The 26820-nt window shown below is 38.5% G+C and overlaps 1 protein-coding gene across 5 annotated transcripts in view; it reads left to right on the forward strand.

Moving 5' to 3' along the window:
* LOC131430645 (protein real-time) overlaps positions 1–26820 on the forward strand; it is a 45230-nt gene that overhangs the window by 9567 nt on the left and 8843 nt on the right. For 2 of the 5 annotated variants that reach the window (XM_058595765.1, XM_058595767.1), the window contains exons 2-6: positions 18192–18667; positions 18757–19237; positions 19584–19842; positions 19908–20029; positions 20264–20341. In XM_058595765.1, coding sequence (XP_058451748.1) covers positions 18192–18667; positions 18757–19237; positions 19584–19842; positions 19908–20029; positions 20264–20341 — 1416 coding nt within the window. The remainder of the gene's footprint in view (positions 1–18191; positions 18668–18756; positions 19238–19583; positions 19843–19907; positions 20030–20263; positions 20342–26820) is intronic. The other 3 variants (XM_058595766.1, XM_058595768.1, XM_058595769.1) reach the window with 2 other exon arrangements.

Raw genomic sequence — 26820 nt, forward strand, 5'->3', positions numbered from 1 at the left:
TTAATGTTAAAGCCTCTATAATTGAAACAAAAAAAAAAAAAATACCTAAATTCAGTATCATAATTTATTTCCAGAATTCCGAAAACCTGCATGCTAAAATTAAATTCGGAACTTGGATTCTTGAACGTGGTTTTGGGAAGTGAATCCAGTTCCTTTATTTATGTTCGGAATTCAACTTCAGAATTCTGTTCTAGAAGTTCTGGATTCTGAAGTGAGTTCAGTTTCATAATTCCAGAACTAAATTCATAAATTGAATACTACATAGATCTGGATTCTGAACCAGAGTTTTGCAGTTTCAGTTCCTGAGTTCTGGTCCAGAATTTTGGTTCTTACTTGGTACTTGATTTGTCATGTGCCTTCCTGTTATCTAACTGATTTTACTCGAAGTTGAATCAGTCCCGTTGTGAAATCCAATCAGTAGATTGCACGCCTTGTCTAAAGCCAGCATCAACACCCTTTATGTTGCAATCCTATTGGCACAACGTCGCAAATCAAGCTTCCTCGTAGTACGTTCCTGACCGAGCACCGTGTAACGGCATTCCTTATTGACTGAAACTGTTGACGCTGAGAAATCAGAAGTCACACGTTCAAGTGCAATATCAAACCACCTCCGGCGGGTTTCGTTTTTTTTTTCATTTTCTTCAGTCCGTTCGTACATTTGTTGTTTGCGGCTGCAATCCATTAGATACTTGCTAGCCAGCAGGCTAGCAATTCATTTATTTACTAACGAAACAGCAAATATTTGGCAACTTTATTAACGACACAAGCCGCCACCTCGCGCTAAACCACGACGGCGGCGGCTGCACTCAACAGAAGGCCACGAGGTCGGTTTGAAAATATTTGCAATTGCAAATTGTTTGAACGACTATTTATAACCTATCGAGCCAATTATAATGCACCTTTTCCTGGGAAAACAGTTCATGTTGTGTCGTGATAACATTTGCATTCTTTCATAACGCAGTCTTTAGATAAACTCGATACAATCGCAAAGATAAAATCTTTCAAACTAAATGATTCAATTCCGCTGAATAAACATTTATTACCAACGATTACCAGTTTACGCACGGCCGCCGTGGTAGGGTATTGGTCTTCATTTAATCCTTTTTGTTTTGAATTATTAGTCGATTAGTTGTCATTTTCAAAAAAAAGTCCTATGTGATTTGGGAAAAAATGTCACCGAATTTCTATTCAATCAATTTGAACTGATTCTTCGAAAAACTTGGCCTCCTAGGGTTAAAATAAGCCAATCACCCAGCAAGCAATTTAATGCAGGTGCGCGAAGACAACGGAACACAAACAGGCTGCTACGTGTGCTACCCGATGCAGCGCTTGATTGCCAGCTGTTATTTGTCCGAGCCTTTCGTCCTTACCGCTGCGTCGCAATAATTATTCGCATCGTTATTGTTTCACCTGCCGCATCAAAACTTGTCCAGATTGTTGATGTGTCTCGCTATCGTAGTTGTTGCAGCATCATCCGAGATTGCACATTTTTTTGCGCTCATTATTCTGAGTCCCTTCAAAATGACCTTCTTGAAAAATTCAGCTGAGCCCGCAATGCCAACAAGCGATGATACTTCACATCCCACTTTCAGTGATGATTTTAACTCTTCATCGGAATTGTTTGTTGACTCCACATTGGGAAGCGTTACCTTGTTTTTTTTTCTCCCCCTGAACTACCATCAACCATCACCCCATCCATTGGAGACATCAATAGTACGAAAAAAAAATTACATATTAAATATTGTAAGTAGGTAGTTTAAAATTCAACGTTAGATATTTGAAAGTCATTCATTTTAATACGTTAATGCTCGGCCAAGGCAGAGATGGATGAACTGGTGTACAGAGGATGGCCGGGAATACCTCATCCTTCGGTTACGTTGGGTTTTGAATTGCTATAGGTTACATAATGCAATACAGCGGGGATCCACCCAACGAACGACCTTGATAACGAATGTTCCTTGATTCATTTCACAGACGATTTGACATTCGTTCATCCAACGGTGCAGACCCTCTACTTATTAGTTCATGGTGAAATGACATCTGAAAATATTAAAGGTTTGCTCAAGCTACGATTTTTTTCTTCAGATTTATTGGCCGCTATTTGCGCGGCATTTTTCTGGCTTTGTTAGTTGTTTTGATACTTGCGAATTGATGCTAACCACAGTATCAGGAATCAGTAAAGTAAAGTAAAGAATAGTTGGAACAGGGAGAGGAATTGAGTAGTCGGTAAGGTAGGAAAGATAGCACAAAACAAAACAATAATAAAAAGGGTGGATAATGTCAGAGGCATAACTGGATGGCATGAATACGAGTAGAACTGACATGCTATTTCATACTTCGGAAGTTATTTTTTTGGGTTGAGCAAGTTCTATACCTAATACAAAAGGTAAACAAACATAATATAAATACATTTGGTCGAATCTTACCAAAAATATGGAATAATTGCATTTTCATGATACTGCAAGTAAAATGATAGTGACGACCGACATTTGGTAAATTATTGTATCTGAAGCATATAGCGATCTATGTCATAAATTAACAATAAGAAGATACAATAAAACAAAATCTGCTCGGTTCTGGCTGTTTGAATTTAGAAACTCGAAATTTATAACAATCGGATTCGTCAACTCATAAAGTGGTAGTATATTGTTATGAATAGCCAAATTTTTGCTACTCGTATTGTCTTTGAGAACTACCATGTATCTGAGTATTGAAGAGTTGTTGAAAAATTGACACATGGGCTGAAAAGTCTTGGGTCTAACACATCTCGTAGATGGCGTTAGTTTTATTGCTGTCACCTTTTTCAGTAAAAAGGAGTGTATCGAAAAGTAGTTAGCAACATTGATTATTTAATAAAAACGCGAAAAAAACATATTTTGACATCAGTTTTCGATATATTGTAGAAAAATTACATTTTTATGCATTTCACTGATTATATTGAAAAAAATCCTAGTTTCTGTGAAACGCTCGCACTTTGGACTTGACATTCTTCATTAAATTCTGCACAGCTACTTTTGTGACTTTCCTGATGGCAGCTGTCCAGGTTTTTTTTGAACTCCTGCATGTTTTGGGACACTGTACCTTCCTTCCGAAAGTGCCGCTTGACAATTGCCCAATACCTTTCAATTGGCCGAAGATCCGGGCAGTTCGGTGGGTTGATGTCCTTTTCCACGAATTGTACATTATTTTTTGACAACCACTGTAGAACGGAGTTGGCGTAGTGGGCTGAAGCCAAATCCGGCCAGAAGAGAGGAGGAGCCTTATGCTTTCTGTAAAGTGGCAGCATTCTCTTCTTCAAACATTCTTCCTCGTACACCTTGGCGTTAATTGTGCCCTTCGTGAATAAAATCGACGACCGCAAACCACAGGTACAAATTGCTTGACAGACCAACTCCTTCTGCCCAAACTTTTCCATCGCTACCGTTGTGTCAGCACCGTCCAGGTCCTGGTACACCGATTTCGTATAATATTGCGGTCCGGGCAGCGCTCGAGACTCTTCCTTGGCGTAGGTTTCGTCGTCGATCAGGATGTGCAAAATTTTCTTTCGCGTTTCCGGATCAATTCGACTCATCATTGAAACGATAAACCGTACCGAAACCAATCGATAGCGCAGCTGTTATTGATATGTAACCACACATGTCACCGCAAAACACGCTACAAAAAATTAAGCCATTTCAGAGTAATAACTGTTTGAATGTTGCTAACTACTTATCGATACACTCCTTAATACTAGCCTTTAAAAGGCAGCTGTTAAAATTTCATGATATTCTATTCGTTAGTTTGTGAGCTATTGTGCTAAGAGTGACGCTACTTTTGTTTTTTTTTTTGTTCAAGCGAAGCAATGGCTTGAAAAATGCTGACTTTCAACGTGTTCGTAGGGATACCGATGATGCAGAACGTGGTAACACCAGAAAACATTTTAAAAAAATCAGCAAAAACCTTTTGGAATGATCGAAAAGTGAAGTTGCGTTAGTTAGCTGACATCGTAAAGATATCAAAAAAACGTGTTGGCTTTGTATTGCATGAACATTTGACTATGAGAAAGCTCTGTACAAAGTGGGTGTCGCGTTTGCTCACTGCTGACCAAAAACGAGAACGTGTTTGGCCATGTTTAAACGTAACAAGCAAGAATTTTTGCGTCGATATGTGACAATGGATGAAACATGGATTCATTGCTTCACTTTGGAATCAAAACGATCGTCATCTGAGTAATCAGCAACTGGTCAACCTCGTACAAGGCGTCCCGAAAGCACAACAATCGGCTGGAAAGGTTATGACCTCGGTTTTTTGGGATGTGCGTGGTGTAATATTTATCGACTATCGACTATGAGATATGAAATACCATAAACAGTGAATATTATATAGCGTTTATGGAGCGTTTTAAGGCTGAACTTGCGAAGAAACGACCGCGTATGACAAAGAAAAACATTTTGTTTCATCAAGACAACGCACCGTGTCACAAGTCAATTCAAACAATGGCAAAACTACATGAATTGAACTTCGAATTGCTCCTACATCCAACGTATTCGCCAGATTTGTCTACCAGCGACTACTGTCTGTTCGCAGACCTGAAAAATACTGGCCGGTAAGGAATTTTCCACGAATGAAGAGGTTAAATGGGCCTATTTTGAGGCAAAAGATAAATCGTTCTACAAAATTGGTATTGAAATGTTATAGTGGCGCTGGAATGATTGCGTTGCTCTTGATGGAGCTTACATCGTTGAATGATGTTAGTTTAGAACCAAAAAAATCGTGTTCGAATGAGCAGTACACAGCTCTTTTCGAAGATTTTGATCTGTATCAAAGAATGACCAATTTCGCTAGATGCGAAAAAATCAATTAAAAGAGCATTGTGATTATAAATTGAATGACTAAATTAACCGTCTTAAACAACATGCACAAATATGCCTCCTTCATATTAGTCAATTAAAAATACTCATGGTTTATAACCATGCATAGTTAGTGTCTGTTTTACCAGCAAATAAAACGTGTCGGTAGCCCACAGCACTCAATCACTGAAAATATTCCGTATTTCTTTGTGTCGGTTTTGCACGGTACGCTTTGTGCGATGATTCGTTCAAATAATGTGTCTGGAATTTTGCGCACCTTATTTTGGCACTGAATTTCACCTTCATGCTCGTTCATTCTAGAAAACTTCAACTTTGAGTTATTTTTGGATATCAAATAGCATTGAAAATTTATCATAATTTCCTGTACTTAAAATTATGTTGCTGCCATAAATACAAAAAAAGATATTCACGATTAAGTTCTACTAATTCTTGCACAGGGTAAATTTTAAAAAGGTGACCCATAGTAGAATAAATCTCATTCATGACAAAATAAACGAACCGATTTGCAAATCGGAAAGGATACTGAATGATGTTCGAGTTCCAAAATGTACTTTAAAAAACTCTAGCCCTTGAAAGGATTTAGAGATTTTACAAATGCATTTTAATGTGCATTGCATCGTTTACGCGTCGAGTTTATTTATAATTTAGTTTTAACAAACGATGTAAAAAGAAGCGGATTGCTCAAAAAATTGTATTCAGAACTTGTAAGTTGGTGATTTCCGAAGGGTTCCAGAAACACCGGAAATAGTGCCCAAAAATTCCAAAAATCACCTCAAATCGATTTCTCAAAGATAGTTTAATCGATTTACGTTAGCTTAGATTCAAATGAGCATCTACTGATTTTTGTCCAGATCCAACATCAGATTCCGGGAATTGAAGAGTGATTAGCATTACAAATTTCGAAACATCCTCCAAGAGATTCCAGAAATAACCAGCAGAATTATGTCTAAATCAGAATCAATATGCTTCGATTTAGGTAAAACTCTGCAAAAATCTTTAGTATAACAAACCATTTCTTTTGCATGGATGGAGAGCAAAGTTCGACTTAAGACTGATTTTTAAGAAGGGCGGAATATTTTACATGCTCTTTGATCAAAGTATAATTTGAACCAAAATAGTGTCTGATAAAAAGTTGTAAGAAATCGATTTACTTTGTTCAAAAAAATATTTGTTTAGTAGTTTATGATAAAATTCTTAGTATCCAGAGAAAACTCAAATTCAGGTTTCACAAAAAAAACCTTTTTAATCTACCTAGGGGTGTGATGATGCCTTTTTAATATTACTTATGTTTTCAAAAGCATCATTCTGTCAAGATTTTTTTTCAAACTTGAATAAAATCAAAAACTTTCATTGGTATAAACTACCATCATTTGTGCAATTTGAATATAGTTATCTCAAGGTAATATAGATTTAAATGTGGCAACCCGGCCGCTATACATAATTGAACAAAGCACGCTGTGTGCTAGGCGGGTGCGTTTTCTTCTTCTTCCGTACCAGCACAAACCGATGCGTACCGATTTTGCATCATTTTGTATGATAGTTTGAAAGTGTTGATTCTTATTGGCCTATAATTTCGGAACCGAAAGTCGGATCTAGATGAGATAGCAAAGTATCTTTTAAGACACTGAGAGCTTTAATTTGAATCATGATTTGTGAAAATCGGTTAAACCGATGCTGAGAAATCGAAGTGAGTTCCGTTTTTGGAGCTTTTCTTCACTATTACCGGTGCGTTCGGATGCGGTAACCGGGCACTAGTAGTCCCAAAGTAGATTTATATATCCACCAACAAACAAGGTCTGCCAACTAGAAGAATTTATCACTAATTTTTATAAAAATGTGCACCTTCTTCCGCCATCGCTTGTGAAAAAATACTTTTGAAATTGAAAATTTTTGCTAACCGCACTGTAATACCGGAAGTCGGATCTGAATCCACTTTTAGGGGACTTTTTAAAGAATTTCAAGACCTTTCATTTGCATTATAGTTTGTAAAAATTGGTAAAGATATTTCCTAGAAAATTGAGTGCGCATTTTCTCATATATTTTTACATTTTGTCTTGTAATTCCGGAACCGGAAGTCTGATCGAGATAAAATTCAATAGCGACCTATGGGACCGTAAGGCCTTTCATTTGAATTTGAATTTGTGAAAATCGGTTCAGCCATCTCTGAGAAAATCGAGTGACATTATTTGTCGCATACACACATACATACATACACACACAGATATTCGCTCAGATCGTCGAGCTGAGTCGAATGGTATATGACATTCGGCACTCCGGCCCTTGGTTCAAAAGTCGATTTTCACAGTGATTGTATAGCCTTTCTATATTACAAAGGCAAAAATACACACTATGAGCATCAAGATCTATAACTCAATGTAATATGTATTAGACTTTTTCAGCAGCTTACTGCGTTTTCGAACGCTTCGGTTGGCTTTTACCGGTTGCACACCACTCTGCACGTACCCCGAGGTAAAATGGTGAATCCATGTTTCGTCTACTGTCACATACCTACACAAGAAATACTGTTTATTGCAACTAAACAGTGCCAAAAGGCTCTCTGAAACGTTGATGCTTTTGTTCGATCGTAAGCGAGCGCGGCTCCCATTTGGAAAAGATCTTTTTCATGCCACGATTTTCGTGTAAAATCGTAAAAGTACTACCAGTTGATGTGCAATTAATCTCACGTTGATTTTGGATTCAAAGTCTATCATCATGATTTTAAAAACTTTCCTTATATTTTCCGGATTGACTGTTTCACATGGCCTACTTGAGCGTTTCGCATCACTTGTTCGACTCCGTTTAAGGCTCGTTCACAATAGAATCTGGACAGATTTAATTTGGAATAAAACAAATTTGCTGTTAGTTCAATCCCAGATGCATTTTTCTTAATTTAATTGTGCATTATTAGTCATCCTAAAACTAATTACAGTTACTTAATCAGGCTGCATGAATAAACTACGAATTTTTGAGTTTGCTCCAGCTTTTGTTTCTATTGAGAGAGTTCTCTCTTCACGCTCCAAAGGTCGCAACTCCGAGCAGTTGGTTACCTCTGAACTCCATTCGCTTCATATCATTCCAAAGCATCTTTGGCGCAGTGACAAGATTCCAAATCAGGCCTGCATAGCGGGTGAGTGTCATGGTTGTGTAGGAATAGTAACAAACGCTTCTTTAGATATTCTTCACGGTACATTTCCTTATTTACCATTCCGGTTGTGATGAAACTTTGGCTTACTCGACCACAGCCGCATATGGCCTGCCAAACCAAAAAAATATTTTTTTGAAACTTGGCTTTTTTCTTCGTTTTGAAACGCTCCTCTATGCCGTTCCATTACAAAGCTTTATAAAAAGATGTTTCGGGAAGCTACTCAAAAGCTTCCAGCACATAAGTTTCATCGTTCATCATTCACTCAAGAAAACTTCGTCAAATATTCGCGGCGCAATAAGCTTGCTTCAGATAGAATTGGAACAAAAACAATTGCCTGTATTTCAGTTATTTATTATTGAATTCAAGATCTTTTTTTATTCAAATGTAGCGTTTTCTTCATACTAAAATACGGATAAAATTATTCGTCACGGTTTCGAAGGAATTCTCGAATTTTTCCTGTAACACGGCTCATTAGGCGGCGCACATCTTATTCGTCCATCGTTTTAGCTGTCTTATTCCACCAGGTCGTCATCTGATTGATGTCTTTGACAGCCTTCCCCTTTGCCTTGAGTTTCCTCTTCATGATTGCCCAGTATTTCTCAATCGGGCGGAACTGGGGGCAGTTGGGTGGGTTAAGGTTTTTCGGAACAAACTGGACCCCTTTCTCTGCATACCATTCTTGAACGACTTTGCTGTAATGACAGCTTGTCATATCTGGCCAAAACATTACGGGATTGTCGTGGGAACGAATGAACGGCAAAATTCGTTTTTGCAGACACTCTTTTAGGTATAGTTCCGATGTCATTGTCTTATTTGTAACGAAAACTTTCGTTCTTTTTTGCCACAGTTGCAAATGCCTTGCCAAATCATAAATTTTCTTGCAAATTTGTCGGCAAAAACAGATTTAAATTTGGCTGGAACATCCCCCCGAGCCGTTGCCAAATAAAATTTTTGACCTGGGATTTGCCCGAAGTCAGCCTTGACACAGGTCTCATCGTCCATCAGAAGACACCCTGGTCATATAGTTTCCGAGCACGAATTTTGACCACGCTATTCTGTTCTATGGTCCGATTTGGCTGTTTGCTAGCTCGATACGACTTGATTCCTTCCCGGAGTCGAGTTCTCCTCACGATACTATGGGCGGCACCAAATTTTCTGGCCAAATCACGGTCCGACAGATTATGATTCCTCTTAATCGTCTTCAAAATCTTACCACGCAGTTTCCGGTCGACAGTTCCACTCCGACGATTGGCTTGAGGCTTCCGAATCGTCGTCAATGTTTCTTTATACCGTTTGATAACGCGCCATACGGTATTTCTGGGGAATTTCAGCTGTTTAGCTAGCCTAGATGCAGACCACAATGGATTTTCCAAATAACTGTGCACAATGTTTTCCCTTCTTTCGGTTTCCATGTTGATTGTTTACAAAGTGCAGTCGATGTGCGGGATGTCAAAAATCATACGTGAAACTGACAAAATTCCCGACACGTGGGCGCCAAGAACTTCCAAATCCGTCCACCAGGAGCGCCACAATATGAGCAAAAGTTTGTTCCAATTCTAAATGAAGCAAGCGTTATTCTGTTTATCCTTACGGTTCGGTACAGTTTTCACATTGAACGATTTTATACCTTACCGGTTCTTGAAAATATTCACGAAAGTTGGAGACATTTTTATTTTCTAGCTACAGTACGTATCGAAAGATCTGGTCTCTTCTGCAATATTCCCTTCACTTTCGCATCCTTCTGGTGGTTCCTCAGATCCGTTTTTGTTCCGCTCCCAGCTTTCCTGGCTGTTATCAATCGGGTGTCGAAAGATTTAAGAACGTTATGGACAGTGCTTGCAGGAAAACCAAGCATTTTTGCAAAGTTTTCTTACTGATAGATCCGGATTTTTATTGCGATCGCTCACAATTGCTAAATTGTAAAATTTCAACTAGATTAACGTAAACCAGGTAGAATGTGTAAATCTAGATAGATGTGATTTCTGTGGAGGGTCTGTACACGTGTACGTACACAGTCACGATAATATAAGCCGAATGAAAATTGTTTTCAATTAACTGTCGACGAAATGACTGACCCAGCCCTCGGCTATACGACGTTCGGCCGTACAATTAGACAGTCATTGAAAACTATTCAATTTTTTCAATATTTTAATCAAAATATATGGCAGCAACTGGATAACATACTGTACAGTCGATGTCCTCGTGCCGATTACTGTCGCGCACGCTATTAATTTATGGATCATATTGACAAAAACAGTATATTCTAAAAATTATTCATGGAACCCTGATCAAGTGGTTATGCGAGTTATTTTAACACATAACACGAAATACTACACGTGTACTACACTGTTGCTACTGCCAAAGTTGTTAAATATTAAAAGCTAATTGACTACTGGTGTACCTCAACAAGAGCCTCCTTCTTGTGAAATTACGTAAACAGACGTTCCCACAGAACTCACCCGCTCGGATCGAACTATTGCAACACAATCGACCGTGAAAATGGCTATATTCAATCTGAATGGGAACTCGAACAAGTGTTTTCAATTATCAAGGCTTTAGATGGGTAAATATAGTCCCGGTGGATAGTTCATTCGGTTCACTGTCTTGCTACAAAAAACACTCAATTATTAACGAAACTACTAATGATTGCGTAGTATTCCTCTGGTTTACGTCACGTGAGTAAACTGTTTTCACCCCCCCCGGTGCCGATAATTGCGTTCTAGTGTACGATGAGAGTTGTATTTATATAGTTTATAACGGTGAGGGTTTAAAAAGTCTGATAAAGTCAGTCCTTATAAAATGTGTATAATTTCTTAAAGACAGTGAAAATTGCGGCCTACATACACGTGTACGTACGGTTCAGGTCCAGTCAATCGGTGGAAGGGCAATTAGGTCTTACATCGATTCCGTTTCCCATACCGTTATGAGAAGCTGAATGTTTTAGCCACTTCCGTACAGGACGAACACTACTAACACACAGAGTGACGCAAGGTTATCATCGAACGGAAACGAAAAAAGAAACACAAATAATAAAGACAAAAGTAGCCCAAAATGGAATATCAACAAGGAAAATTTTGGGCTACAGTTAGAAAAATTCCGTCTTTTTTTCTGTGCCGAACGGAAAGAGGAAATAATAATTGCATGCATATAGCAATGCATGATATTTGTTATCTGATGAAGAAAAATGTTCCAATAGACGACAAAAACCCTCACGGATTGCGTACTTTTATGATACTGAATTTTTTTATCCAACTCATAACAAACCTTTAAGCGATCTTTTATCCGCATTTTGTACCAGTTAAAAATGCAAGATTTTTTAAAGGAAATGCATAAAAAACAGTCCTGGTATCACATTCCTTTCGTGGAATGCATTCTGTATTTCTGATATTTTTCACCAGTGATTCAACAGAAACTAATTTGAAAGTAAATTATTAAGATTCAATATAGAACATTATAGTAACAATTACATGACAATAATGTTACTATTATGTAAAATTCGGGTAAAATCTAAGTTCTGATGATATAAATTTTACAGTATAATTTAAATGAATTTTATTTAAATTTCACAAAATTATTCTACAGAATCTACGAAAAAAGTGACGTAGATATTACGTGATACAAATGTGGACTAAGAGTTCATGAGTTCATTATGTGCTATCTATACTTCACATAAGTATTACAAGACAAGTTCGATGCATAAAAATCACATACATTTTCACGTAGCATTGAAGTGAGTATTTTTCTGAGTGTAGCTTGTAAGGCCAACCCGGGGAAATAACACATGGGCTGAAAAGTCCCGGGCCTAACAAAGAGAATTCGATCATCAACGTAATCTCCATCAAGAGCAACGCAATCATTCCAACGCCGCTCTAACATTTCAATAAAGACTGTCCCAGAAAGTATGGACGCAATCAAAAACCTGCTTCCATTTCGCAATGGTTCAGAATCTGTCAATTTTCATGGCTGCGTCCTGTTGTCTACACTCTTCTCTAACCACTTGTGCAGTTGTTTATTCGTTTTCATCAGTTTGTTTCGAAATGCGTGGACTTTCAGCAGAACAACGTCGAAAAATTGTGTACAAATGGTGCACAGAACGCGGACTGTCACTGAGAAAGATAGCAAAAATGGAAGAAGTAAATGAAAAAGCCGTGCGAAATGCAATCAGGAAGTTCGGTGAGGGTAACACCTTTGAGGATAAACCGAAAACGGGTCAAAAAAAGGTCCTGCTAACCCTCAGTTGGATGAACGTATACTGAAGGCGTTCGAGCAAAAGAAGGAGGTTTCAGTTCGGGATGTGGCAAAAAAGTGGGCACTTCGAAGTCAAATGTTCTTCGTGCTAAAGATCGTTTGAATCTTCGAACCTATAAGAAGCAGAAACAACCAAAATGTAGTCCGAAACAAGAAGCATCGATCAGGCCGAGGGTTCGAAAGCTGTACAATTTGATTCTTGCTGGAAATTTGAACTGCATAATCATGGACGACGAAACCTACGTGAAACTCGATTCCAAATCCTTGCCGGGACCACAATATTATACGGTGCTAGAAGGGCAAGTGTTAAACCAGTCCGAGACATCGATCGAAGTCGAAAAATTTGGTAAGAAAGCTATGGTCTGGCAAGCAATTTGTAGCTGCGGTAAGATTTCGAAACCCTTCATCACCACTGCTTCAATGAACAGCGAAATATACATCAAGGAATGTTTACAAAAACGACTTCTACCCATGATTCGAAGCCACAAGGATCCTGTTGTCTTCTGGTCAGATCTTGCTTCTTGCCACTACTCGAAATCAACGGTAGAATGGTATACTACCAAAAATGTCACTTTCATCCCAAAAGACATGAATCCACCAAATTGCCCACAACTTCGACCAATTGAGGAATTTTGGGCATTAACGAAGGCACATCTTAGGAAACATGTCTCGTCAGCCGAAACCATTCAACAGTTCGAAAAACATTGGAAAAAAGTGTCAAAACTTGTCGCCAAGAAGTCTGTACGGAATTTAATGAGGAACGTTCGCAAAAAGGAATAATATTCTGTTGTTGTAGTTTAATATTACCAGTATATCGAATAGAATTTGAATATCTAACACTTGTGAATTATTTACAACGAAATCAAAGTGCGTCCATACTTTCTGGGACAGTCTTTACCACTTTTGTAGAACGATTTATCTTTTGCCTAAAAATAGGCCTCAGTTTACGCGATAACCTCTTCATTCGTGCGAAATTTCTCACCGGTGAGCATTTTTTCAGGTCAGCAAGTTGTCGCTGGGAGTCAAATCTGTCGAATACGGTGGATATGGGTGCAATTCGAAGTTCAATTCATGTAGTTCTACCATTGTTTTGATTGACTTGTGACGCAGTGCGTTGTCTTAATGAAACAAAAAAAAATTCTTTGCCATTTGCAGTCGTTTCTTTGCAATTTCAGCTTTCAAACGCTGTATAATATAACGCTATATAATATTCACTGTTAATGGTATTTCCTTTCTCAAGATAGTCGATAAATATTACTCCACGCACATTCCAAAATACCGAGGCCATAACCTTTCCAACCGATTGTTGTACTTTCGAGCACTTTGGAGAATTTCATAAGTTGCTGTCCACTCAGATAACGATCGTTTTGATTCCGGAGTGAAGTGATGAATCCATGTTTCATCCATTGTCACATATCGACGCAAAAAATCCGGTTTGTTACGTTTAAACATGCCCAATCACTGCTCAGAATCATCAACACGTTCTGGTTTTTGATCAACAGTTAGCAAACACGGCACCGATTTTGAACAGTGGTTTCTCATAGTCAAATGCTCATGCAAAACAAAACCAACACATTCTTTTGATATCTTTACGATGCCAGCTAACTCTACGACTACGTTTGAAGTCAGCAAACCAACGTTTTATTGTTGTTTCTGATGTAGTGGAGTCTCGATAACACTTTTCAAGCCATTGCTTCGCTTGAACGATATTTTTTCCCATCAAGAAGCAGTGTAAAATTAAAACACGAAATTGTTTTTGATCGATTGTTCTGAAAATAACATAAATAGCATCACTCTTGGAGCAATAACTCACAAACTAATGAATAGAATATACTGAAATTTTAACAGCTTTCTTTTAAAAGTTAGTATTAACTGAAAAAGGTGACAGTAATAAAACTAGCGCCATCTATGTGTTAGTTCTGGGACTTTTCTGCCCATGTGTTACATGTTGTTTGTAAATATAACATATTTTATTCAAATTACAGGGTGGCAAGTGACCGGGAAAATCGGGAAAACCGGGAAAAAGTCGGGAATTTGATTTCACCGGGAAAAAGTTGGGAATTTTAGTGAAAAACCGGGAAAAATATTACTAGCTACCTATGAGTAACAGTTGTTAGCATAATGATTTTTTCAACAATGGAAAAGTAGGAGACAATACCCAATTTTGCGTTTAGGCAAAATGTTCAGTACAAGTGTTGAAATAACTTATTGCCCTTTGGAAATTGGGCCAACACCCCATGTCTCGTCCAACGATTTTTAGAGGCTTGCAGTCTGTTTTAACAGACAAATAAACAGGAAGCATTAGAGTTTTTTTAGTTGTTAATCAAAAACAGCACAATGAAAGCTTAGTTTCAAAAATAAAGATAATTTGGATGCTTCTGTTGGATTTTTATTAAATTTTTAAATAAGTATTCAACACACCTGCAAAATTTATGGCAAAATCTCAAGGTAACATAGGAAAAATTTTTAATAAAATTTTTGAACATTACATACATATTAATGTAGATAAAGGTGAATTGAATTTAGTTTAAGCTTTTGGAACTCCAATAAGGTAATGATTTAATTTATATGCGGTCATATCTATTTTACCCAAAACAATTTCAGGGTTTACATTCGATAGTATTCTAGTCGATTAGTTCTAAGCTGATAGAATATATAACTAATTGTACTAATCATGGCTTAATTTGAAACCCTGAATGTTATTGATTGATCTGCTAGAATCAGATCAATTGTAGAAAAATTTATCATACAGATAAATAAGTTAAGCTATTGGGAATAAAACTGGTTTCAAACCAGCGGAGAACTCGTACTTTCTGATGATTTTTCTGATTACTCTACGAGCATTTAGAATCCTATTAGGAAAAAACAGATCGGTATATATATAGCATTTTAACTGCTATAATTTGATTTATTTGTCCATCAACGCATTGAAATCGTAAACATTATTTATTAACTACCATTAGAAAGAAATTGGTGTGTTAAAAGAGCAAGTCGTGGCAGCCGAACGGTTTTGCGAAATCTTCTAATACACACATCTAATACATCTAATGATTTTAAATTCAATTCTATTACATGAAAATTTAAAATTTTTTGGTCTGACAGGACTTTGTTAATAATTGGTTTCATGGTTTTCATCACAATCACAGCATGATAATTCATCTGAGGGTATTGTTCATTGAACAAATGTGCTTGCAAGCGACATAATTTAAACAGTTCATTACATATAACAATTTATTGTACCATGGCCGAAGCCTTTGCTAGGATGATATTATGTTAGATTCGCTGTGCCATCATCAGTATTTGTGATTGCCGATAATTTGGCAGAAAGTGGCTCGAAATTTCTCTACATTGTATACAACATTTTCAATCTGGTAGAAGATGCTACAAGAACTTGCTATCTCTCAATGCATGAACCGTAAATGATTTTTTCTACATTTCTTCACTCCACTTCATACTCTGAGTGTTTCACAGTCCTTAACAAAATATATACAGTCCGGCAATGATCGACGCGGTGAGGCATTTACCAAGAGAGAATCGCAAGTTGATAATTATCTCAGATAATTTGACTTAATGATTCTCATACTAGGTCACCATATACAATATTTCAAAACCCTGGTCTGGAGCGTTCACAGCTATTTTCATAGAAACAACTTATGCACATAATTAGAATAAGCGGCAATAGTAAAATGATTCTATCGCAATTATCCACTGCCCGTATAGAATCGGATCGTAAAACGAGAATAAACGACCGTTTGTTGCTTCAGAGAGAATCTCCACAGCAGCGTGCTAACCCGTGATGCTCAGACAGGTCATCGAGAGAAATTCACTTTCGCACTGGTGTCCATTCTATGTTATATGAACCATGACGGTGTTTTGTTGCTGAGATGATATCCATCTCTCTTTGATGGCACTGATTGAATCGTGTGCAGAGTTGGTAGAGAGCGCTCTTTGATGCGATAGGAGCCATCCTTGGCCATTACCGTTTATAATTTTCCCGCCGAACTGAGATTTCCACTTTCACTTCCAGAAGGAGCGAAGAAAGCTCTGTACAAAATGATTTGAAGTTGCAAGCATAGATTGTTTTTTGTGTTTCTCCGAGTGGCAAAAATCCGTTTTTGTAATTGTTGTGCCTTATTAATTTATTTTCAATCATATGTATACCAAAAAAATAATGAAAACAGTCATGTGCACTCAAAAGAAATCGGTTACGTGTAACAAAAACCCCTGAATGACTTGAAAAAGGCTTTATACTTTTCTTATATGCACATGTTATAATGAATATTTTCTATTTATACATCGAAATCCCTGGAAATTATTTGAATCCTCAATGGGATATCTGTTTAAAGTTTGAATTAAAAAATATTTTAAAAAAAATGAACAAGGGCGATTTGAGTCTATTCCAAAAACCGGAAATTTTTATCTCAAAAACCGGGAAAACCGGGAAATTGAAATCGGCAATTCACTTGCCACCCTGAAATTAGTAGCCTTCGAAAGCTATGCATTTTTTTTTACCATCTTACGAATGTCAAATCGAAAGAACTGTTAATCTTTTGATGCGATCTAAGTGTGAAGCCATTTTTCCACATTTTCACAATAAGTGCTACTTAGCAAGTGCGTGCGACATCGATGAAAACAAATAACGGTTGGAAGGGTATTATCCATTTCGAATTGATTTGAAGATCAAAAGAGTTTGTATGGCTTTCGTCCAATGTAACGGCCGTTAGTAGGTTAAAGCCGGGTATAAATAAATGATATGAAAAAGAAAGCTTGGACCAGTTCGTTAGCTAAATGTCTTCACTAACTAACAGATTAGATTACCCATCGAATTAAAAATTGTTGCTTCCACCGTAATTACCCCTTCTACACAAAATCATGCGCATTTCCTTCGCATCGTAGATTTCTCTTTAATTATGGCCCTAGTAATCCATCCCAAGTATGTCTTGTATCAGATATACTTGGTTCGATTTTATGATATTTGCGGCATAACAAAGAAAGCAACTCACTTCAATTGTATGGGCTTTTTTATCCAAATTAAATTGCTAACAGTCGAGAGACGCATCCGAGGTGGTAACCCTAACAATCGTAAATATTATGCATATTGATATAAATACAATCGAATAAGGATCTATTCTCTCGAAACATTCTTCCAACCATCATCATCATCATCATCATCGTCAATAGACGAACGTAGTAAGAAAGAAGTATTTGTAGCATAATTCATGCTCAGGACAGTTATTATGGCGGTATTCTCTCTGTGGCTTGACACAACAAGATATCAATCCACTTGAGAAGACACGGGGTGTCGCACCTTATCAACACAGCTTTCATCCGCAACAATACCATCTGTTCCCACCGGGAGCCACTGCCGTCAAAGGGTTGTGCTTTATTTATACGTACAGCGACGCGCTTCAGACGGTTTTCCATAACAACTGAAGCTTAACGGGTATCGTCCCACGCTTGCTTTCGCCACTGCATATGAATACCAGCAACGCCAACGCGTATGTGGACAAGTAGATTCACGAATGCCGGCATACGTACATACATACATAAACTCATCAAGTCGGTGTCAAGGTTCTGCTTTCGTTCCAAACAGCCAGCCAGTTTTCGATGCCACGGGGTGACGATAAATGTCCTTTTCATCGCCTCCCTGTGATATGCCAATCAATTAACTTCTTGGTCCGTTGGCCCCGGCTGAAGTGCTGTGCCGAACAAGCGTCGCCTGTGTTATCCACATTTATTATTCATTAATGTCCTTCCCAGCTAGCTAGCGAGTGCTATCGATTGGACCGCCTCCGCGCGCAATATGCCGACAATTTATAACTAATCAGTATTAATTGTTCCCTGTTAGTCCATAGTTCAAACTTAATTGCAGTATCCATCCATCGTCGGGTTGATTATTGGTGACATTTTTTGATTAAAATCTTTCCTTACTCTCCAATCCCGAACAGGCCTACGAACGTCGGTTTCCTACATGTCCCCAGATGCCCATTGTGTTGGACTGCGAGGTGATCGAGGATACGGCCAGTGAGGACGGAGCCAAACGGGAAACGATACGACGCTGCAAGCTGGCCGTCGAGGCTCCGTACCTGTTCAAGAAGATCATCGGCGTGGATGTGGTGTTCTTTATTCAGAAAAATTTTCTCGATCTGAAAGCCCGCACACTGAACATCGAAGCCGTCAACGAAACATTTTCTTCGCGTATCGAAATCTTCGAGAAATGTCGTTACTACGCTCATCCGGAGAATCCGGATTGGACCTGCTTCGATCAAACGGCAACACTGGACATAAAGAACTTTTTCGGCTTCGAGCATTCGATGGAAAAAATGGGCATGAAACAGTACTCGCAGACAACTCAGAAAGGAAAGGAGATTATCGAGTGTTTCATCAGCGAGCTAAAAAAAGAAGGGATTACCCATGTGGACAGGTAGGTCTCCTATCAACAATAATCGCATAATGACGCAATTGTTTCACTGACCTACTCACTAAATAAAACTGGGCACGCTTTCGTTTCAGATGGAAAGAAGATGAATCGGTCGAGCCAAACGCTACCGCAACCACAGCGGTATCAAATTCCAGTGGGAAACCGCCCCTGTCTCGTGATAATAGCATTCTGGACGCCGACTACATTGCCAAACATCTGGGCCACCTGACACCGTTGCAGGAATCGCAGCTAGTTCAGTTTCGCAAAAAGATCGAAGAGTCCACCGATCATCATGCACCGGACTTTCAGACGTTGTTACGATTTTTGCGGGCACGTGACTTCAGCATCGACAAAGCAGCCAACATGCTGCAAGAGTCGCTACAGTGGCGCGAGGAGCACCGAATCGATAGGATTCTCAGCGAGTACAAGACACCGGTCGTGGTGGAAAAGTACTTCCCCGGTGGGTGGCACCATCATGACAAAGATGGTCGGCCGCTCTACATACTAAGACTGGGAAACATGGACGTGAAAGGTTTGCTCAAATCCGTTGGAGAGGATGAGTTGCTAAAACTGGTAAGTTTTTATCCCAAATTTGTCATCGTCATCGTGTCGTACTTGCCATCACATGTAGACATTATCTAATCACGGTTCGCGCAACAGACAATTCCCAGGTCAATCACATACTCGTATGAATAATTGCCTGTTTCTGGAGCGTGTTAATAGTGTGACGTTTATCGCGCAAAAACCAGACAACAAGCAGCTATCAGCCGTTGTTATTTCCTGCTTCGTACTCGTTTTCGTTTGTCAATCGTGTCGCGAAGTGTTTTGATGTAGAAAACAGAAAACAACTCCACAAGCGAAACGATAACTGCCTCAAATTAAACCTGTTATGCTTGTTTCTACCCCTCCCCATTCTCAGACACTGCACATTTGTGAGGAAGGTCTAAAATTGATGAAAGAGGCTACGACTACTTTCGGGAAACCCATCGGAAACTGGTGTCTACTGGTCGATCTAGATGGCCTATCGATGCGGCACTTGTGGCGACCTGGTGTGAAAGCACTGCTCCGAATAATCGAAACGGTGGAGAAAAACTATCCTGAAACGATGGGCCGTGTGCTGATTGTACGCGCCCCTCGTGTATTCCCCGTACTGTGGACAATCGTAAGCGCTTTCATTGGTGAGTAATAATTTGTTATGCCGCTGGTAATGATTCCAAAACAGTTACTCTTTAATCATAAACAGACGAAAATACTCGGCCAAAGTTCCTATTCTTCGGAGGACCGGATTGCCTACATACCGAAGACGGGTTAGAGCATTACATACCAACGGAAAGCATCCCGAGTTTCTTGGGAGGATCGTGCAACGTAAGTGTAAACGTGCAAACTTAAACACAACCAATATATGGATGAAATATGCTTCGGCAACCAATAAACAACATAATTTTGTTGTTTCACTATTCTTTCTAAAAACAATTTTAAACTTTGCATTCTGCAAATCGTCCTTTGCCCGATTGTAACTAATCCAGTTCTGTACTAACTTTCCCTTCATCCCACTTCGCGTTCGAATATTTCCTGTTCCGAAATTTTATAACTGGGTAGCAGCCAAGCATTTCTACGGTGGCGGAACCGGTACCAACCAAACTGTACACCCGCTGCTTTCTCAGCGCGTGTCATTGTGTAAGAGAGCCATTTTTCGTCATCACCCATTTCGCAAGCTAAAGCCAACACACAATGCACTCTGTTCGAAGTAAAGATTGGTGACCGCGAGTCGAGCGATGTTGATAAGACGATGATAGAAGCGTTTAGTTGGTAGGAAAGTGAGATGCTATTGAGGTGTGTCGCTGTTAGGGAACCTAGGGGTGACACCGATCGCCAGAATAAGGCAGATCAGCGATAATGTAGTGCCTTACAGTGTACTTTTTTAATGTTATTTATCTCTAAATCTCAACTAACTTTTGTTTTGGATCTATGATGCTATGCACCTGAGCAGGAAACGTTTCAGTTGAAAAAAAAATACAAAATATGACAAGAAAAAGAACGGTTCCTTCTTGTGACAGCACTAATGAACCAAACAGACAAAACTAGAAAATCAAGTTGACATAATCGTATTAGTCTTTGAGTGAATCAAATTTCGAACAGGTTTATTTATTATTATATTCGTTTTATTTGACCCCGCTTTTTAACCTTCAGGTCGTTCGTCTGGGGACAGGTTTTTTTCTATCGTTTGGTGCTATTGGAAAAATTTTTCCTCTCTCCCTTACAGCTGGCGTAATATAATAATTAAAATCATGTTCTTCCGATGCACCGACAAAACAATAAAATGTTTGCACTGGAAAATGCTCACCAAGCTCTGAACACTATTTTATTGCAGTGATTGTTCGTCGATGTTGGGAGAATCATGATCAGATAAAGTTCATTTTACTCGTAAAGAAAAACAGTCAAGAGATTTTCTAAAAAAAACTCAATTATTGTAAAAAATGCTCCCGAGATTTTCATTCATGAAACAAAAAGCCTTGGTATTAACATTCCTGTAGTGGAATTTTACCTTCTGTTTCAACAGACTTCGCGGGCGATTCAGAGTATACAGAACCAATACATGGCTGGTGCTACGATTCTACTGACACTACGAATCCTTCCAGGTTGGGGCTCGAACATACGACAACTGGTTTGTAAGACCAGTGCCCTATGCATTGAACCGCCAACCCGGGACAAGTATACACAAAGCTATGAACCTCGAAGTTCATTAGTGATTTTTTAGGTTATATACTATTGATATTAGGTGAAATAGCATTATTTTTTATTTTTTTTAATTCTGTAGTAAATATCACACTATCATTTTACATAAGCATCTCATTTAGTGCTAACCCAATATTCTGTTCGTCATAGAGGTTTCAGGTCGAGACGACCGAAGGCTGCGAGTGCGCCGGCAACCCGCCTTCAGAATCGTCGGCCACTGCGGGAGGGCAGCGCCCCCGCAGAAATCACCTCTGTCTAGTTACGGGCATTTGCCCTTATTACCCAAAGCTAGGGGCTATTCCTCAGTTTAGTCCGAACGAGCTACAGCGAGGTTGGACAGCGATCATTGAAAACGAGTCGCATTAGACCTTTCAAAATCACAGTAAATTAGAACAAATTCAATTAAGCAGCATGTTGATCTGTTATGCCAAATGACTGCTATGACAAATTATCAATATGCCAAATAACCATTATACCGAATGGCGTTATGTCAAACGTGGACGCCCCCTTCCTGGGCAACAAATTTCTCCAGAATATAAAAGCTTTGACTTTTTATATTCTGGAGAATGCTTTTCCGGGAAACAGTATTCTGGAATAATGTACACTGTGGGAAGTGCTTTTCTGGGGAATGGTTCATTCTGCAAGAAATTTTCCGACGAAATGGTTTCTGGGAAATGGTTTTCGGGGAAATGTTATAGAATCTATTTTTTATTATATAATATCGGTCTCAGTGAGAATCGCGTTTGCGAAAAATCAGTAGCGAACTTTTCTTCGGTGAGTTTTCTGATCGATGATTCTGAGTCTGAAAATCACTTGCGAAAAATTGCAGTGGCGAATTTTGATTTTTTCCCAATACTGGCTTCGTACGCATGCAGTAAACGGCTCTTTATATCCGAATACGATCCAATGGAATCTGTGCCTGGGTTGTGTTTCCCTGTTTCGGCACTCGGAAACTAACACACTCAAGTATTTTGTTATGCGGGGTATACGAATCGCAGAAAAAGCGCATAACTAAGGATCTAAAAAATCAAAAAAATGTTTCGAACGAAAATTGAGAAATCTCTGAGAGTTAACATCAGTCGAGTGTGTGAGAAAATTGTTTTTGAGTCATTTGGGGGTTTGGTACATCGGGGGTAACCAGTTTGTTCAAAGTGCACATGACTTGTTTCATGTTTTTACGTTTTGCTTCGACTCATCAGAGCATTGTTTTTGAGTTTTTAGAAATCGAAACGGTTTCAAATACCAGATATCGTAGAAATGTATGAAACGTCCTAAAAAAATTCGCCTTTCTCATATAGTAAGGCTATGCAATCACTGTGAAAACCATTTTATCCGGAGTTCGGAGGGCCGAGTGTCATATACCATTCGACTCGGTTCGTCGAGTACACAAAAAAGTGCCTCCGCGTGTGTAAGTAACAAAAATGTGCACTCGATTTTCTCGGAGATGGCTGGACCAATTTTCACAAACCTTGATTCAAATGAAAGGTCTTTGGGTCCCATAACCTGCTATTGAATTTCACCCGGATCAAACTTCCGTTACGAGAGTAACGGAGTAAAATGTGTTAAAAAATGAAAATAGTGCACTCGATTTTCTCAGAAACATTTAACCGACGACACGACCAGACACTCTGAAGGAAAATCGGTTTGAAAAATGTCGTTTAGCGATTTACCATCAGTTACCACAAATTGAGTGATCCCTCGCTAATGATGAAAACATTATTGTTCGAGCAACACTGTTTAGTTGCTACGAACTAGTTGCTAAGGAGCGGCAATATAAATAAACAAACAAATTGCGGAGTTGATTAATTATATCGTCAGTGACCTGCACTAAAAACAGACCAAAAAAGCAATGTAGCATTGCATTCTTGTTGACCAATAAGTGTATATTGACGTCTTATCAGGTGCAAATTAGAGATGGTCGGGTAAGCACTTTCTTGAACTCGAACCCGACCCGTTTCCAATCGAAAGTAAAAAGCTTTCACCCGTAGCGTCCCGAAGAATACGATCTTTTCTTCCAAACCTGAACCAGAAAATATCGAGCATTCGGGTTCGAATATTCGAAATCCGACCAAATTTTTGAACCGGAACCCAACCAGTGCCCGTTAAAAAGGAAAAATCTTCACCCGTACCCGATCCGAACCAGACAAACATATATAGTATAAGTATTGGAAAATGACTTAAAAGATTCTAAAATACGATAAGTAGTAAAATTGTATCTGTTATTGAGTTAAAAAATTATGATTTGTATAAAATGTTTTTACGCATTTTATATAACTATGCCTTACCGCTATCAATCCTCATTTGATTGATTTAAAGATGCTAGATATGCATTACATTTCTTTGTATGATTAAGATGGGAGTTAAAGAGGCAATAATCTTTTTAGGAAGCATAATGTATAGGCGTTAATAATTCGAAAAGTATTGAATTAAGGATTGATCAAAATTGTGTACTAGATGAAATATATAGGGCTCAATTTTGCCTCTACAAACGCCTCGAAAAAACGTAAAAAAACGAAAAATCACTTCAAATGCCTCGATTTGTTATAAAATGTAAATGTTTAATGTTATCACGACTGACGAGTTTTTAAGACATAGGGTTTTAATTTGTTATACGGTGCTGTTTTGGCCATCAATAATACGTTGGAGTTTGCGAGATACAGGTGGAGTACTATTCATAAACATCATCGTACTGGAAGGATTAGGAGGATTAGAGGGATATATTCCTGCATGAGTTGTTTAGATCAATCGAAGCCTCGAAAATGTTTGGTATATTTCCTGGCTGATTCAAGTACTTGTGAAACTATTCCTTTTTTAAAAAAATCCTTTTATTCCACTATTGATAACTTTTCCGGTATGCACGACTATTTTTATGCTTCAACATAACAATATTGGTAACTAAGGTTCTGGTAACTGTTATTCGAAATCAACAATTTAAGGTATTTGTTGCCAGTTTCAAAAAATTTTTAAGTGATTCCGTTTTGACATTACCAGTTACTGAGGGGTAGTTAAATTTGCGATACAGTTTTAATAGACGAGTGGTAAGTCGTGTCGTCGATTTAACCGACGACGATTCACCGCCAGTTACCACAAATCTAGCGACCCCTTGTAAATGATAAAAAAAATAATCTTCTCGAGCAACACTGTTTAAGTTGCTATGGACTAGTTACCAAGGAACCCCAAAACAAATAAACATGTTTTGAAAGCGGTGGAATAGTTCTATTAGTGTTAAACTTTGTCCAAATTAAGTAGAAATGCATTTAAATGAACTCGATTTTCGGAATTTAATCGAAACTATGGATGAAGCCAACGAACGAGGACAATGATCTGCTTCCAGCGATTCATCCGTACACTTCAACTGCTAGCTTTTCTGGGCAGTAGGATTCGGTGTAATATGCCGGTGCCAAATTGTTTTGTGTCGATTGATTGCGCAGCAGTGGAAACAGTATTTCACCTTGTTGGCCACTATTCGAGGATTACTAGTGGAATTCCACAAAGAAATAATTTTACCGTACGTTATGCAGGAACCGCAGAGCACTAGCCTCGCTCAGCTCGTCGGTCATTTACATGTCTTCCTCGCTGGTTTGCGCTGAGCTGTTATCACACAACGGTTTCAAGTCAGCAGTGAGTTATGCATCCCAATATCCCTAAGACCTGAATTTTGAACTTGGCTTTATAAAAGACATAACTCATACTCCTCAATTTTTACATTACGCTCGAGGCAGGTAAATCCAATAAAATGCTCCGTAATATAATAACCGATCTGAAATTTATTTTGTTTACATTCATCTCGCCTTCGATATGCAGTAACCAAGGTTATGGTGACTGTTATTCAAAATCAATAAATATATCAACTTGTGCTGCCAGTTTAAAAAAAAATCACTAGCGTTTTCGATTTGACATTTCCAGTTACTGAGGGGTAGTTAAATTTACGATACAGTTTTGATAGACGAGTGGCAGGTCGTGTCGTCGGTGAATCGTTAGCGAACAGTTTTAATGCTGATTTTTCTTCGGAGTGCCTGGTCGTGTCGTCGATTTAACGCTTAACCGATTTTCTTCAACTTGTATGGATCTGATTTCCGGTTCCAGACTTACGGAGTAAAATGTGCAAAATGAACTAAATAACGGTTTCAAGTCAGCAGTGAGTTTCAAGTCAGCATTCGATTTTCTCAGAGACCGCTCATCCAAATTTCACAAATGAAAGGTCTTAAGATCACATATAACCCTACCGAATTTCATCTGGAAACGATTTCTAGTTCCGGAATTTCAGGCTGATGTATCAAAATTTCATTTTCTGGAGCGTGTTTTTATACATGACACGGAAAATCGAGCCAAATATATTCAAACAGCCGTATAACACCTTAGTTGGACTGGTCTGGTTATTTGATGACCAAATACGTTGGTATTGGGTATTCCGAATGATCGTTCTTGGTTCCGGAAGTACGGGACAAGTGCGCGTGTGCTCCAAACCGGAAATCACTCCAATTTATTATTATTATTATGATTATTTTTATTATTGATGTAAGTTTATTTCACCTCGACTTTAACCGCATGGTCTTTCACCAAGGGAACTCCAATTTCTCAGAAACGGCTAGACCGATCTTCGCAAACTCAAATTTAAATAAAAAGTATTATAAAGTTAAGTTTCCTTAAGTTAATGTAGGCTTCCGGTTCCGGAAATACATGGCACACAAAATTGCAATCTATCATATAGAGCGATAATGCAAAAAGCCTGTTTTAATCCACCTAGTGGTGTAATGATGCCTTTCTCATATCAATCATATTCTCATCTATAATACTGTGATATTTTATTCAAAATGTTTCTCTTCGATTATTGCACGAAAACAAGGGATTATTTGTGCATTAACTAACAGTTCGGCTGAAAAGTTCGTATCGTTTATTAGAAACACACATTTTTTTGCCAAAATTCGTTTTTATTATTCAACATAATTGCCATCAGAGGCGATACAGCGATTATAGCGATCTTCCAACTTTTCGATACCATTTTTGTAGTACGATTTTTCCTTTGCCTTAAAATAGGCCTCAGTTCCAGCGATTACCTCTTCATTGCTTCTAAATTTTTTACGAGCGAGCATTCTCTTGAGGTCTGAGAACAGGAAAAGTCACTGGGGGCCAAATCTGGAGAATACGGTGGATGAGGGAGCAATTCGAAGCCCAATTCGTTCAATTTCTGCATGGTTTTCATCGACTTGTGACACGGTGCATTGTCTTGATGAAACAAAACTTTTTTCTTCTTCATATGAGACCGTTTTTTGAAATTTCGTCCTTCAAACGCTCTAATAATGCTATATAATAGTCACTGTTGATGGTTTTTCCCTTTTCAAGGTAGTCGATGAAAATTATACCATGCGAATCCCAAAATACAGACGCCATAACCTTACCGGCCGATTTTTGAGTCTTTC

Source organism: Malaya genurostris, chromosome 2 (assembly GCF_030247185.1).
Source record: "Malaya genurostris strain Urasoe2022 chromosome 2, Malgen_1.1, whole genome shotgun sequence".
In the NCBI taxonomy this organism is placed as follows: domain Eukaryota; kingdom Metazoa; phylum Arthropoda; class Insecta; order Diptera; family Culicidae; genus Malaya; species Malaya genurostris.